Raw genomic sequence first — 14,072 nt, forward strand, 5'->3', positions numbered from 1 at the left:
CTCAGTGGTAGAGCGCTTGCCTTGCATGCCTCAGGCCCTGGGTTCGATTCCTCAGCACCACATAAGCAAAAAGAAAAAAATGTCGCTGTGGCTCAAGTGGTAGGGCGCTAGCCTTGAGCTGAAGAGCTGAGGGACAGCGCCCAGGCCCAGAGTTCAGGCCCCATGACCGGACCCAAAAAAAAAAAAAAAAGCATTTATTTCTCTAAATATAATTTTCCTCACACCTAAGGTTAAAGATTATAAAACCCTAAAATATAAACATTTGACAAGTATTTGTATGTTTTATTGTATAAGCTTTTCTTTGCTTACCTTTGTATCTTGAAATGTTTGCTTTTTAATTGATATACCCATTTTCCTGTACATTCCTACCATGAAAACTTTTATAAAATTGGTATTAATATGAAAATGTTTTTTTAGAAAGCACAGGCTTTGCTTGGTCTTTTTATAATTAAGTAGGATTGTTGGTTTTTGTTGTTGTTGTTGTTGGTCGGTCATGGGGCTTGAACTCTGGGCTTGGGCGCTGTCCCTGCTTTCTTCAGCTCATGACAAGCGCTCTACTGCTTGAGCCACAATGCCACTTCCACTTTTCTAGTGGTTTATTGGAGATAAGAGTCTCACGGACTTTCCTGCCTGGGTTGCTTTGAACTGTGATCTTCAGATCTCAGCCTCCTGAGTAGCTAGGGTTACAGGCATGAGCCACTGGCACCTGGCAAGTAGGATTGTTTTATAATCAGAAAACTGCTTTTTATTTATCGGTTAATTTAGTAAGGAAAGTAATTCATATTCAACAGTCATTAATACCTCTTTCAGAGACCTGGTAAAATGATGTCCTTTAGAGTGGTTCTATGCTTTATAAATAAAAGGATGTGCTGCACTTGTTCATAGTTTCCTTATTATCTTATTGGTTCCAGAATTGGTAGGATACTATAAGGTTCCAGTAATAACAAAACAAGTAGCCTTAATATCATTTTGGATAGCCAGAAGAAGTCACAAATTGTGCAGTGTCAAATACTGACTAAAGACTAAAAAGATTGATAAGAGAAAATAATCTTTTTAGTATTTGTACAATGTAAACATTGAATTCTTTTATTTTTTTTCCTTAATGTGGTAATAGAATTTGCCCTTAGAACCTCATACTTATTTGGCTAGTGTGCTACTACTTGAACAATGCTCCAGACCAGTTATTTTGGATACAGAGTTCAGACATTTCTGCCCTTGATCTTTTGGATCTCAGCCTCCTGAGTAGCTAGGATTGCAGGCATGAGCAATTCACATGGGCTCAAATGTTGAATTTTTAATCTTCAGTTAAAAATGTCAACAATAGCTGCACACTGGAGGCTCATGCCTATAATCCTAGCTTCTCAGGAGGCAGAGATCTGAGAATCACAGTTCAAAGCCATCCTGGGCAGGAAAGGCTGTGAGACTCTTATCTCCAACTAACCACCTAAAAACCCAGAGTGGAGCTGTGACTCAAAGTGATACAGTGCTAGTCTTGAGCAAAAAGCTCAGGGACAATGACCAGGCTCTTGAGTTCAAGTCCTTGAACAAGCACCAGAACAACAAAAAAAGATACCAATGTAGCCATTTTCCTTAGAATTTATAAAAATAAAAGTGTTTAAAAGTCATACAGTATGAGCAGGGTGCTCACATTCTAGCCAAAAGCTTTAATACTCTTTAGAAAAAGCTAATGATTTTTAGAAAAACTTTCACGTAGAAATAACATCCTCTGTCTTGAGTTAGGTCATTGTAATGCCAGACATGGCAGATTAGAGTGAGAGCCCAGGGTTTTAGAAACTCACCAACATGTTTTCCTCCCATGGGTAGGTTTACATTATGGATTGGCTTCCAATGTGATAATAAAAAAAAGAACTAGTGAATAACCTTAAACCACGTTTGGATCCCAAACTTCTTCATTTACTGTGAAATTGATGGAATGTTTTCAAATAATTTTTTTTGGGGGGGGGTCGGTCGTGGGGCTTGAACTCTGGGCCTCGGCGCTATCCCTCAGCTCTTCAGCTCAAGGTGAGTGCTGTACCACTTGAGTCACAGCACCACTTCCGGTTTTCTAGTGGTTTATTGGACATAAGAGTCACATGGACTTTCCTGCCCAGGCTGGGGCTAGCTTTGAACCGTGATTCTCAGACTTCAACCTCCAGAGTAGCTAGGATTACAAGCGTGAGCCACTGGTGCGGCTATAATAACTTTTAAAAGCCTTTAAAACCAAAAGAGCTGAAGTGAGTTGTGGCTCAAGTGGTAGAGCACTAGCCTTGAGCAAAGAAAGCTCAAGGTTACCACCACTCAGTTCAAGCCCCAGGACAGTCAAAACAAAAAGGAAATGTCAACAATATAATAATGTTATCTTTAAAGCTAACATGAAACCAGAATATTTTCTGAGCTGTCAAATATAAAAACCTGAACACTATCCTTTACAGATGTCTTGGCTCTACATTAAAGCATACTATCTGGCTAGCTTCCTATATATGAGAAAGATGAAAATATTGCAGAATTCTCAAACAGTTAAAAAAGCACTGAGTAAGCTGGTTAGACTGTTGCTTAGAAGGTTTGATTTTACCAGCCTTCATGGACAGCTCTCAGAGAGCTATTAGTTGTCTTATCTAATATAGTATTTGTTTTGGTTGATATGGTTCCTTTTTCAAAATACAGAATTTATACACCATCCACAAATTGCATTTCAGCTGGGTGTGGTGATACACCCTGTAATCCTAGCACTTAGAAGGTAGAGTCAGGAAGATCACCAGTTTGGGGCCAACCTGGGCTTCAAATGAATTTCAAACCAGTCTTGACTACTTAGCAAGGTCCTCTTTCAAACAAACCACATTCATTTCCCAGTTATTGTTTCATATGTGTGTATGGCATCTTTATAGTAAATTTCCAACATGTGGAACATTTTTGTGCTTTTTGAATTCATTAAAATAGATATGAAACACAGTGTAATCTACAATACTTGTCAGGCCAAAAAGACTTTTATTTACTAAATTGATCAACTATATTTTTGTAGCTGATATTGTAATTATGAGATGACTCAATTTTCTAATGACTTTTTTCTACAAGTATTATTTTTGTTGTATTTTTTGTTTTCCTTTGAAATTTAAATTGCTACTTACCTTTTCTCTTTTTTAAGCCCCAATAAATGTTCTTTACTGTTACGTTAAGTATTCATGTGTATTTTTCTAAGCAACCGACAGATTATTTTAAGTAAATTGTTTTAAATTAATTTGATACTAACCATATGTGTTATATGGAAAAATGCACATGTCAGTTAATTTAGTCCTTTAATTGCTAATTGCACTGCCAGATACTACTTTTGAAACTGAATTTCTTAAGATAATCTTCCACCCTTTGCCAAGGAATTCCATGCCAAGAAATGAGGAATAAATGAGAAAAGGAAATGAGTGTTTTTAAAAAAAAAACTGCACAAAAGAATAAATGATTTTGTTTGATAGAATAAAAACACTATACTTAAAGTTTAACTGAGTAAGTTTTATTTATAAATCAGCTGGTGTATCCATGTGTGTATATGCATGTGTGCATGTGTGTGTATGTGTACAAATACATGTGCTAGTACTGGTGCTTGAACTTAGGATGTTGGCTTTCATGCATAAGACTGGCCCTTTACCTCTTCACCCTCGCTCCTACTTTTTTTTTTTTTTTTTTTTGCTGGTTCTTTAGATTTGAGTCTCATGTCTGTTTAAACCCACTTTGAACCATGATCCTTAGATCTCTGTCTTGTGAATAGCTAAGAATACAGACATGAACTTCCGATGCCTTTTGATATTTTTTTATTTATTCTAGGGAAGTTTTAAATACTTTCTTGAAATAACTTGAATGTGTCAGTGTTGATAGCTCCTGTAATATCTCCCATTGAAAAAGAGAGGATATTCTGTATCTCATTGGAACATGTTCTGACAGCCAAAACTAAGCCAACTTTGTAGGTTATATTTACACATGTGAAGTAATATATAATCCATAATAATGTATATACCACTATGTGTGAGTGCTCAGTTATAATATATAAATTCAGCCACAGTATTTGGCAGGAAACAGAGAACATATTTCCATGATGGATTTGGTCTCAGGAGATCCTTAGCTAACCATGTAAATCCACATAGTAATTAATTTTATCAGGCTCAAGTAAGAATGCTGTTTAATCAGAGCATTATGTGGAGAACAGCCTGTGGCATGAATTTCTAGTTTAAAATGAATCATGATTCTTAGAAGCTAGAAATTAATAACTATATACTTATCAACATTCAGTTGAATGTTTATGATGGCTGAGTTTACATACCTTGTGGGTAAACTGGAACTCTCAACATACCACCACAAATTGGAAGGAGAAAAACAGAGTTAAAGAACCTAAAAATTCTCCGGGCCCATCAGCTTTGTCCTAGGTCTTCATTTTGATTTGTAACTTTTAAAGCTGTTAGAAATTGTGCTTTCTTGCTCTGAAAGGGGAGAAAATATGTTGATTTAATGAATTTTGTTGCAGTGCAAGAAACAATTCAGGAAACATTAATAACCTGTTCTTTAGTAGGCATCAAGATTGACATTAGTTCATTCAGTACTGTGATTTCCCATCATCACTGTGTCAGTCTAGCACCACGTTAATGTTTTGATTGAATGTTCTCCTTTCCATAGTATGCAACATTGCTCATAAACAGAGCAGCGTTTTAGTTGAGAGAAATAATGCTGCTTACTTAGTACAGGATTTACTATTGTCTCTTCAAATGTTAAACAGGAAAACAGTATTTTTAGACGTTGCTTTTGTCAAATAATTGATTTGAATGGTAGATGTAACTTTATTGAAGGAAACAATAAGATGATAATTAAGGAAAAATCTTCATTGAGTTATTGTGACTTCAATTTTTATGTTACTAATTTTGGGTTTTAAATGAGTAAAAGTAGGATAGTTATTTAGTGTGGAGTAAATTGTTGTGTTGCTTAAGTAGATGATCAGTTGGTTAAATAATTTATTGAAAGAGTGTTAAAATTAAGAAAGCTGGGGCTGGGGGTATAGCTCAGCGGAAGGGCACCGCCTGGCCAGCGCAAGGCCCTGGGTTTGGTCCTCAGCTCGAAAAAAATAAATAAAAATAAAAGGAATTTTGATCAAAAGCTATGAATTCGAATGGGATAAGAAAGTAGGTGTTTTTAATTACCTACCATGTGCCTGCTTTCAATTAACGTACTGTTCTTACTCCTAACATGCCAAATGCAGACTCTTAGAATGAATTAAAACAAGAATAGATGTCTAAATCTGTGTATATAAATGAATTAAGGCATAACTTTTACTTGTTAGTGCTTATTCATAAATATTTCTCATATAAGGATTTGCTATACTATCTGAACTTTCAATAAATGTGAAACTTAATGTTACTAAAGAAGTATTTCTATAATTTAACAGGAAATTGCATATTTTTAACTCAAAAATCAACATATTTCTGAAGGCAAACACTTTGATATGGAATAGTTTTGGTATATTTGCTTAATAATTATCAGTAAATGAATAACATCAACTAGAAAATTATTAAAGTATCTTTGCTTCATGGAAAAATTCTTATTAGAATATAAATTAAGCTATAATTTATTTGAATTTGAATGTCTTTGAGGTAATTTGTAAAGACAATGGTTATCTTAAACCTTGCTGTCATTTCAGAGTATCTGACTGTGTTCTCACAGATGATCGCCTTCCATGATCCAGAGCTGAGTAACCATCTCAATGAGATTGGCTTCATTCCTGATGTGAGTACATGGTACATTAGGAAAACATGAAGTAAAAAGAAAAGCAGAGGTTCATAGCACATGAATATATTTTTATAATTTTTGTTGTCCTAAGAAATCCCTATCTAAGCAAGTTACTGCTGCTAAATAATGCTTGTCATGCTCTGGCTACCTTCTGTATCCTTATTGTAAGTGCTAGGAGAGTATCTTATTACATACTTAATGTATAAAATCATGTGGGAAACCCATTTATAGTAGTCTTACTGTACTGTTAAGGATTTTCACTTGATTTTTATGATTTTTCAGGGCTGATTTTTGAGAAATAGGAAATTCATATTTAAGTGAAATCTTAAAATGGTTAACTACTCTAGATTTTGCTTGATTTGTGCCTTCATAGCCTTGCCAGAGTTTAGCTTCCTCTATTAGCTCCTTTGGGTTGATATCAAGCTAAGATTCAGAATGGACACCCAAAAGTTAGCCAGGAAACAGTGATGAGGAGTCTCTTTTTACAGTTCAAAACTTTGTTGAAATTTGAATTTGAGTCGGCCACTGGTGGCTCACATCTGTAATCTTAACTACTCAGAAAGCTGAGATCTGAGGATTGCAGTTCAAAGACAGTCAGGGCAGAAAAATCCCCCATGAGACTCTTATCTCCAATTAGCCGCTCAAAAACTGGAAGTAGAGCTGTGGCTCAAAGTGGTAGATTGCTAGCTTTGAACAAAAGAGCTCTAGGACAGTGCCCTGAGTTGAAGCCCTACAACCAACAATAACAAAAAATTGAAATTTGATTGCTGGTGCTGTTGGCTCATGCTTATAATCCTAGTTACTTAGGAGGCTGAGAACTGAGGATCACAGTTAAAAGCCAGCCAGGCAGGAGAGTCTGTAAGACTTCTCTCCAATGAGCCACCCCCAGAAAACCAGAAGTGGTGTTGTAGCTCAAAGGGATAGAGTGCTCTTGAGCAAAAAAAAAAAAAAAAAAAAAAGAAGCTCAGGGATAGCACCTAGGCCCCAAGTTCAAATCCCATGACGAACTAAAAAAAAATTATATTTGAATTATAGAAAACCAGGCATGCCAGTGTACACCTGCCATCCACTGAGGACGTCAGTATAGGAGCTCAGGGATCCTGGGCTACATAATGAGAATCTACCACAAAACCAAAACGAACAAAAGAGAATTTGGGGAGTAAAGTCAACCCTGTAAAGACAGAAAGACTATTAAAAGTGTGTCAATGAAATTGCCTATTTTTAAGTATTTTCAAATTTTGAATGTTTATATGCTAATATATAAACATAAAAATGTAAGAGTTAGCGAGGTATAGGTGGCTCATGCCTATAATCCTAACTACTCAGAATTCTGGCAGACAAATCTGCAAGAATATGATCTTCAAATAACTAGTAGCAAGAGCCAGAAGTGGAGGAGTGGCTCAAGTGGTAAAGCACCAACTGTGAGTGAAAAAGTTGAGTAATCACAGGGCTGAGTTCAAGCCTCAGTATTGATGAAAGAAAGAAAGAAACAAAGGAAGGAAGAAGGAAAGAAAGAAAGAGAGGAAAGAAAGAAAAGAGAGAGAGGAAGGAAGGAAGGAAAGAAGGAAGGAAGGAAATTTTAAAAAGTTGACCAGAAAAATTTTTTTTAAGATATGTGAGGAAAATATTAACCAAATGATACTAATTTGAACTAGTAAATAGAATGCAAAACAGTTCCACCTAAAATATGTGTGTGTGTAATATGTATAAGCATTTATGTAAATATCTCTGCTATATATATACATATGGAACATAACATACACATATACACATATATATGTGTGGAACTCCATATATGGCAGGGATGGATGGATGAATAGATGATAGATGGATGGATGGATAGATGGATGGATAGATGATGGATAAGGGAACTTCATATATGGCAGAGATGTTTATAATTTGTTTACAAAAGATTTCCTACCAGGGTTATAAGAAGTATATAACATAAAAGGAAAGAATTAGAATTGAGGGAATGGTGCCTTTTTTGTATGGAAAATATATTATTGTGGTTTAAACTTTTTTGAAATGTGACAAAATGTTAAAACTTGTTAAATCTAAATCTGGGTAGCAGGTTCATTGGTGTTCTTTAAATATGTTTCTGTAAAAAAATAAGTTCTTTAACAATAATTTTGATGTAATTCAGTTTTTCCTTCTCCACTAATGAGTCACTCATAAAATTAGAATTTTTATGTAACTTCTTAGAAAAACTCTGAAACAGCAGTATTATGAAAATACACTACACATATATATATAGTGATTGATCTTGTGAGACCTTCTAAATCATATTGGATGGGAGATAGTGCCCTGTGAGGTGGAAATGTCTAGAACATGAAATATGCTGCATATCCCTGATGTCTAGCCACAAGTTGTCAATAATAATCCTCTGATCACATAACAACAAAATGCCTTTGCTCATGTTTCTATATTGGAAATACATGTATTTCCAAATGTATTCTCAGTAATGGTTCCATCACCATTAAGAATCTGGAGTAAAAAAGAGGAGAGAAACAGAATATACCTTAGCCCCAAGAAGAGTCAGTCTTAAACTACTTTCTTGTTAATTATTTACTAACAGCTCAAATGTTATCTGGAAAACCTTTTTTGAAATCTTTTTTTTGTTGTTTTTCAATTTGTTTTATTGTACTTTATCTCAGTACTGTAGGTATTATTAAAAGGTTAAAAGTTCTGTAGGTAATATAAAATGTTAAAAGGTCATTTAAAAGTTGAATTTTGTGAGTAGACAATATTTTTAATGTAAGGATTGTATACAGTGTGTAGTGTGGTAAATGGAATTTTTTCTTTGTTTTCTCTTTTATTCACATCTTTTAGATTTCATCTCTTTAGTTTGTATATGCAAAGTTCTTCTATTTTGCCCTTTTAATTATTGCCTTTCATGTTCTTCCTTTAAAATTATTATTGAGGACATTTTGTGTGCCTCTAATGACAATACAGGCTAGGATTCATCTAGAAAGAGCAGCTACTTTGATAATGAGATCCTACACTGACTCTCCAACTCTAAAACTAAACTAATCCTATCAAAGTAAGCCTTGATTTATTTCCATCACTGAAATGCAGTCTTCCATTGCAGGAGAGATTGTGATTTCTGGCCCCTTTCTATTTGCTGTGGGTCACAGAACTCTGAACACTAAGCACTGAGAAAGCTTAAATAGCTTGGAATATCATACACTGATGTGATGCTTAGATTATATACGTCAGGGTAGTTTGTGATTTACATATAAATAGAGAATGTATTTGGCAAAATTGGGGCCAGAGTGATTTTTATCATTCTGCACCAATGAGTTTCTGCTTCTGGAAATACAAATAGGTCTTTCAAATGAGAATGGGAAAGTGTGTTTCCTCATTCTTAAGGGAGCTAGTTTTCTGAGATGCTAGGAATAGCATCAGTTTACATAGATAACCATTAAGAAATGTGATAAGGACTGTATATACCTTTTAGTATACTGTCCCAGCTAAAGATAAAGCTAAGCAATTCAGTGATATGCTAGCAAAACCATTGTCATTTAACTGAAATCCAAAAGGATGGTTACACTACTATTAATTACTCATCCTTTAAAAGCTAACTACTGTCATCTCCAAAATTTACAGTCAGCATCCAGGCCAGGTAACCCACGTCTGTAATCCCAGCTACTCAGAAGGCTGAGATCTGAGGATCATGGTTTGAAGCCAGCCCAGGCAGGAAAGTGTGAGATTCTTATCTCCAAAGAACCACCAGAAAATGGAAAGGAGCTGTGGCTCATAGTAGTAAAGCCTTGAGTAATAAAAGCTCAGGGACAGCACCCACACCCAGATTGCAAGCCCACAACCAGCTCCCCTTTAAAAAAATTATATTCAGCTATATCTATACTAACAGAAAATGTGAAGGAAACTTTCACTCAGAACTATTTAATATTTTGATCATGTCTGGTTTTTGTGTTGTTACTTTAAACCATTTTGATCTTATTCTAAAGAGGGGATTGCTGGTAATGAACTTTTCATATTTATCCCACTTAGACTATCCCATACTAAAGTCTCCTAACCTGCTGTAGACCCTCTGCAGTCTTAGAGGATGTGCTTTCTGATCATGTCTGTGGTGTTCCTGACATGAGTCCTAATTCTTGTGATCCTCAAAGACAATTAACTTCTCATAATGAAGCTTGATGGCCTCTCAGAAAAAGTCTAGGTCTTAGGGACAAAGAAATGATAGAAACTTTTCAAAAATGATGAATATTGTGGCAACTTCTTGCAAGAAAAGAAAAAAGGTAAATATATAGAAAATTTCACAACTCAGCAACAACAGAAATCTATTGCATGTTAATTGTGTTTTTCTGAAAAGTACTACACTTTCAGAAAAAAAAATATTTTTAATCTCTCTTAAATTCTCCTGTTTCTTTGCTCAATTTTGTAACATTGTATTTTAGAAGTATATGAAGCCATATTTGGCCAAAGGTCTTCAGACAGGAAATAATCTTAAAGATTATTCATAAACTATACTATTCCACTGATTTTTCATTCTGTATTATACAGTAAAACCCAGTTATCCTATACTTTATTTAAATGGCTTTTACCTATGTATGAGATTATAATATATGTTGGTCATTTGGAAACTATCAGATCACTGAGTTTGCAGATCTTCCAGGTACACATTTCATTTTATAACATCCAAAATGCAGATTGGTCAGTATCATTACCCATCACATATGTATTAATTAAGTATTGGGAAATTGCCAAGCTCACAGTGACAGATAAACAATCCTAATCCTTACCTTTTGTACTCAGTTTTTCTTGAAGTTCTGGACTCCCTTTATTCAGTTTTGAGAAATATTGGTCAAATAGCAAAGTCTAAAAATAAATTGTCATTCTTTCAATTAAAAATGATTCCTTAACAAGGCACCGTTGGTTGTCTCACAGTCCAGAGAATTGCCTAAGCTATTCCTTAAGACAGTCTCATTGTATTTCAGTACACTGTTGATTCATACTTCCCAGATTTGTTCACATCCATCTTACAAAGGTATTTAGTAATTCTTCTACATAAACATAAGCCCTAACTTTGGAACCATTACTTTTATTTGTGCCAAGATGCCAGCAATTTTATTTATCAGTGGTTTTGTACCATTACCATAAATATCAATTATTATGAACATAGATTTCAAGTGATGGACCCTTCAGGGTCTGAGGTCCCTCAGAGTTCTGTGCCACATTGAAAATTGAGGAAATCATACATAACAAAATAGAAAAGTACAAAATACATAAATAACATTTCACAGCAACATTAATGGAGACTTGTCTATAAATTTTTGAGGAAAAGAAAATGACTGAAGAATAGCTTGAGAGGCAAGTATAATATAGCAGGCACTCTTAAGAATGTAAAGATGTAAGGAATTTAACCACCCAGAGCTTTTTTAGGAATTTGAGGCCAACATCTATAGATCCCAGTAGTTAGGAGTCCTTTTTGTTCTTACCTCTCCTAAATACAACACGTGTTTATTTCATAGGACATTGTTTCATAAGGTTATTTCAGTTTGGGTTGTTAAATACTTTGTCTTTACAATGGAAAATATTCTATTCTTGAGTTTGAGATATGCCATGTCATCTATCAAGTGTTTTAGATGCATTAACTAATCTTCACAACTATCTTAAAAGTCTAAGGCGATCTGTAATTTTAATCAGACTACCAGGTTCAGAATTTCAACATTTCAAGCAGGTACAGGATGGTGTGAATTATAAGCTGCCTTGACTACCTGTTGATTCTTAGACAGCAAGTCCTTGAATATGTGGATGGATATTTTCCTAATGTACATTTATAAAACTCTTACAAGTCTTCAAACTAATGCTAACGTGTGTTTTATAGAAAAGGCTTAAGATAATTTTTACATAAAAATTTTTGACTTGAGTTCATAAGACAATATAGGATGGAGCAGTAAGAAAGTCAGTGAGAAGGAACCTCCTTTGTAATACTAAAATATGCATACGTATATATATATATATATATATGTATATACACTTGTATATACATATATATATATATATATATTTGTATATGTAAAAATAAACTTTTGCCTTCCTGGTTGATGTTATATGCATTTGACATTACCAGACCCTGTGGAAAGACCGCAGGAAATACTATCTATAACAAGTTGTTCTTGTTTGAAATTGCTAGGGGGCAGTATTTACTTACCTGATTCTCTATAGTCATATCATGTTTATTAATATTATGTTCTGGAGAAAATAATTAGAATATCGCTTCTTTACTGGATTTCCATTTCCAACTTAATGAGACTATATGTAATTTTTTTACTTGCAATCAGATATTTAAATACTTGCTTTCCTATAAAAAGTAAAATCTGCCTGATGTTCAAAATTCTTACGTTATTGCTGACATTTTTGTTATCAGAATGTATTATAAAGCTGTCCAGATATCTTACGAAATTAATACAGACAAAAAATTCAAATTTTAAAAGGGAAAACAGGAATTACAGTCTCACATTATTTACCTGATTTTAATTTAATTGGTTAACTGTGCTGATGCTAGAAAGGACCTAGGCTATATAGTATATTTAAAAATACTACATCAACTTGAATAATTACTTCTTATGTATCATTTGAATAAGATTCATTTTAATAACTTTTTAAATTATCATCAAAGAATGTGTGTAACCAAACCTTTTTCCAACAGTTGCCAGTATTTTATGAACATTTTTCCTAGTATATTAGAGAAGGAAAACTAACTCACTTTGTCATTTTGTTCATACTTACTAAAAATTTCTCAAAGTATATAATCTAATGACTATTTAGGGTTTTTTTGTTTTGTTTTGCCGATCCTGGGGCTTAAACACAGGGCTTGGACATTGTCCCTGGGCCTCTTTGTGCTCAAAGCTAGCACTGTACTGCTTGAGCCACAGTGCCACTTCCAGCTTTTTCTAGGTTTATTGGAGATGAGAGTTTCACAGACTTTCCTGCCTGGGCTGGCTTCGAACTACAAATCCTTAGATCTCAGCCTCCTGAGTCGCTAGGATTACAAGCATGAGCCACCAGTACCCACCTCAAATTTTTTTGGTGGTTGTTTAGTGATATTGGGATTTGAACTGGAGGCATGCTTCCTATGTGGGCAGTATACTCTGCCATGCCTCAGGCTATTTGTATCTTCTTATATATTCCTTTTAGTTATCTTCAATATCTTATTCATTTTTTGGCAAACATGTACATGTCTATTATATGCCAGGTGTTTTCCTATATTTTGGAAATAACAGAGGAAAAAAATGGGCATATGTCTACTTTCTATTATAGTGAGAATATAAATTAGACCATTATAGACTATAGGCTTTCACTTTATTATTAGTGGCAGAAAGCCACTACAAGCAGTGAAATCCAATCGAAGCATTTTAGCAACATAATTCTGACTACTAAACTGAGATGAACAAGGGTAGAACAAGGTTACTAGTCATTACTGCAAGTGCAGCAATCTATCCAATTAGGTATGTGAAGTTTTCATGTTCTGTTTATATTTTGAAGGTAAAACAGCAGGACTGCTGGTGTGAGATGAGTCAAGAATGATTCAGGAATTTCCTTTTCTCTATGCAAATAGAAGTATAGTGTTGCTGGGATTTGTAATTGGAGATAAGGATTCTGGAGAAAGGCCCAGGAGGTCAATTTAGGACATATTATAGGTTTTTAAGCTGTTAGACATATCAGGTAGTTATTTAGACATGGAAGCTTGAAATTCATGAGAGAAGTCTAGGAGTGGAATTTTCAAACCATAAATTTACTACTTAGAAAAAAAATAGTAACTGTAAAAAGTTCAGAAGCTGAACTTGGAACATATCAATATTTTAAAAATCAGGATAAGCCAGACACCAGTGGCTCACCCCAATAATCCTGGCTACTCAGGAGGCTGAGATCTGAAGATTGCATTCAAAGCTAGCCCAGGCAGGAAAGTCTATGAGATTCTTATCTCCGGTTGATCACCCAAAAAGCCAGAAGTGGAGCTGTGGCTCAAGTGGTAGAGTTAATCCTTAAGCAAAAAAGCTGAAGAATAGTGCCCAGATCCTGAGTTCAATCTCTAGGAGCACAGGGGAAAAAAAATCGGCGGTTAAAGAAGAATCAATAAAGAACAGTCAGAAAGAGAGAACAGTAGCTCCATGCTGTGTCTAGAAAGTCTAGTGAAGGAAGAAAAGGTGTTTCTAGGAAGTAGGAGGAGTTAGCTATGACATACCCTTTTTACTGGCAAAGATTAGCAGTGAGATTTAGCTACTCAGAAATCATCATTGACCAAAGGTCAGAATACTTTGATGGTTGAGATAGAGGCAAAAACTAGA

The 14,072-nt window shown here is 34.7% G+C and overlaps 1 protein-coding gene across 2 annotated transcripts in view; it reads left to right on the forward strand.

The window, feature by feature from the left end:
- Window positions 1-14,072, forward strand: part of Tbck (TBC1 domain containing kinase) — a 122,581-nt gene that overhangs the window by 53,591 nt on the left and 54,918 nt on the right. For both annotated transcript variants that reach the window (XM_042701620.1, XM_042701619.1), the window contains exon 21: window positions 5,672-5,757. In XM_042701620.1, the coding sequence (XP_042557554.1) occupies window positions 5,672-5,757 (86 nt within the window). The remainder of the gene's footprint in view (window positions 1-5,671; window positions 5,758-14,072) is intronic.

This window comes from Dipodomys spectabilis, unplaced genomic scaffold (genome assembly GCF_019054845.1).
Source record: "Dipodomys spectabilis isolate Male_0828 unplaced genomic scaffold, ASM1905484v1 ptg000297l, whole genome shotgun sequence".
NCBI classification, from domain to species: domain Eukaryota; kingdom Metazoa; phylum Chordata; class Mammalia; order Rodentia; family Heteromyidae; genus Dipodomys; species Dipodomys spectabilis.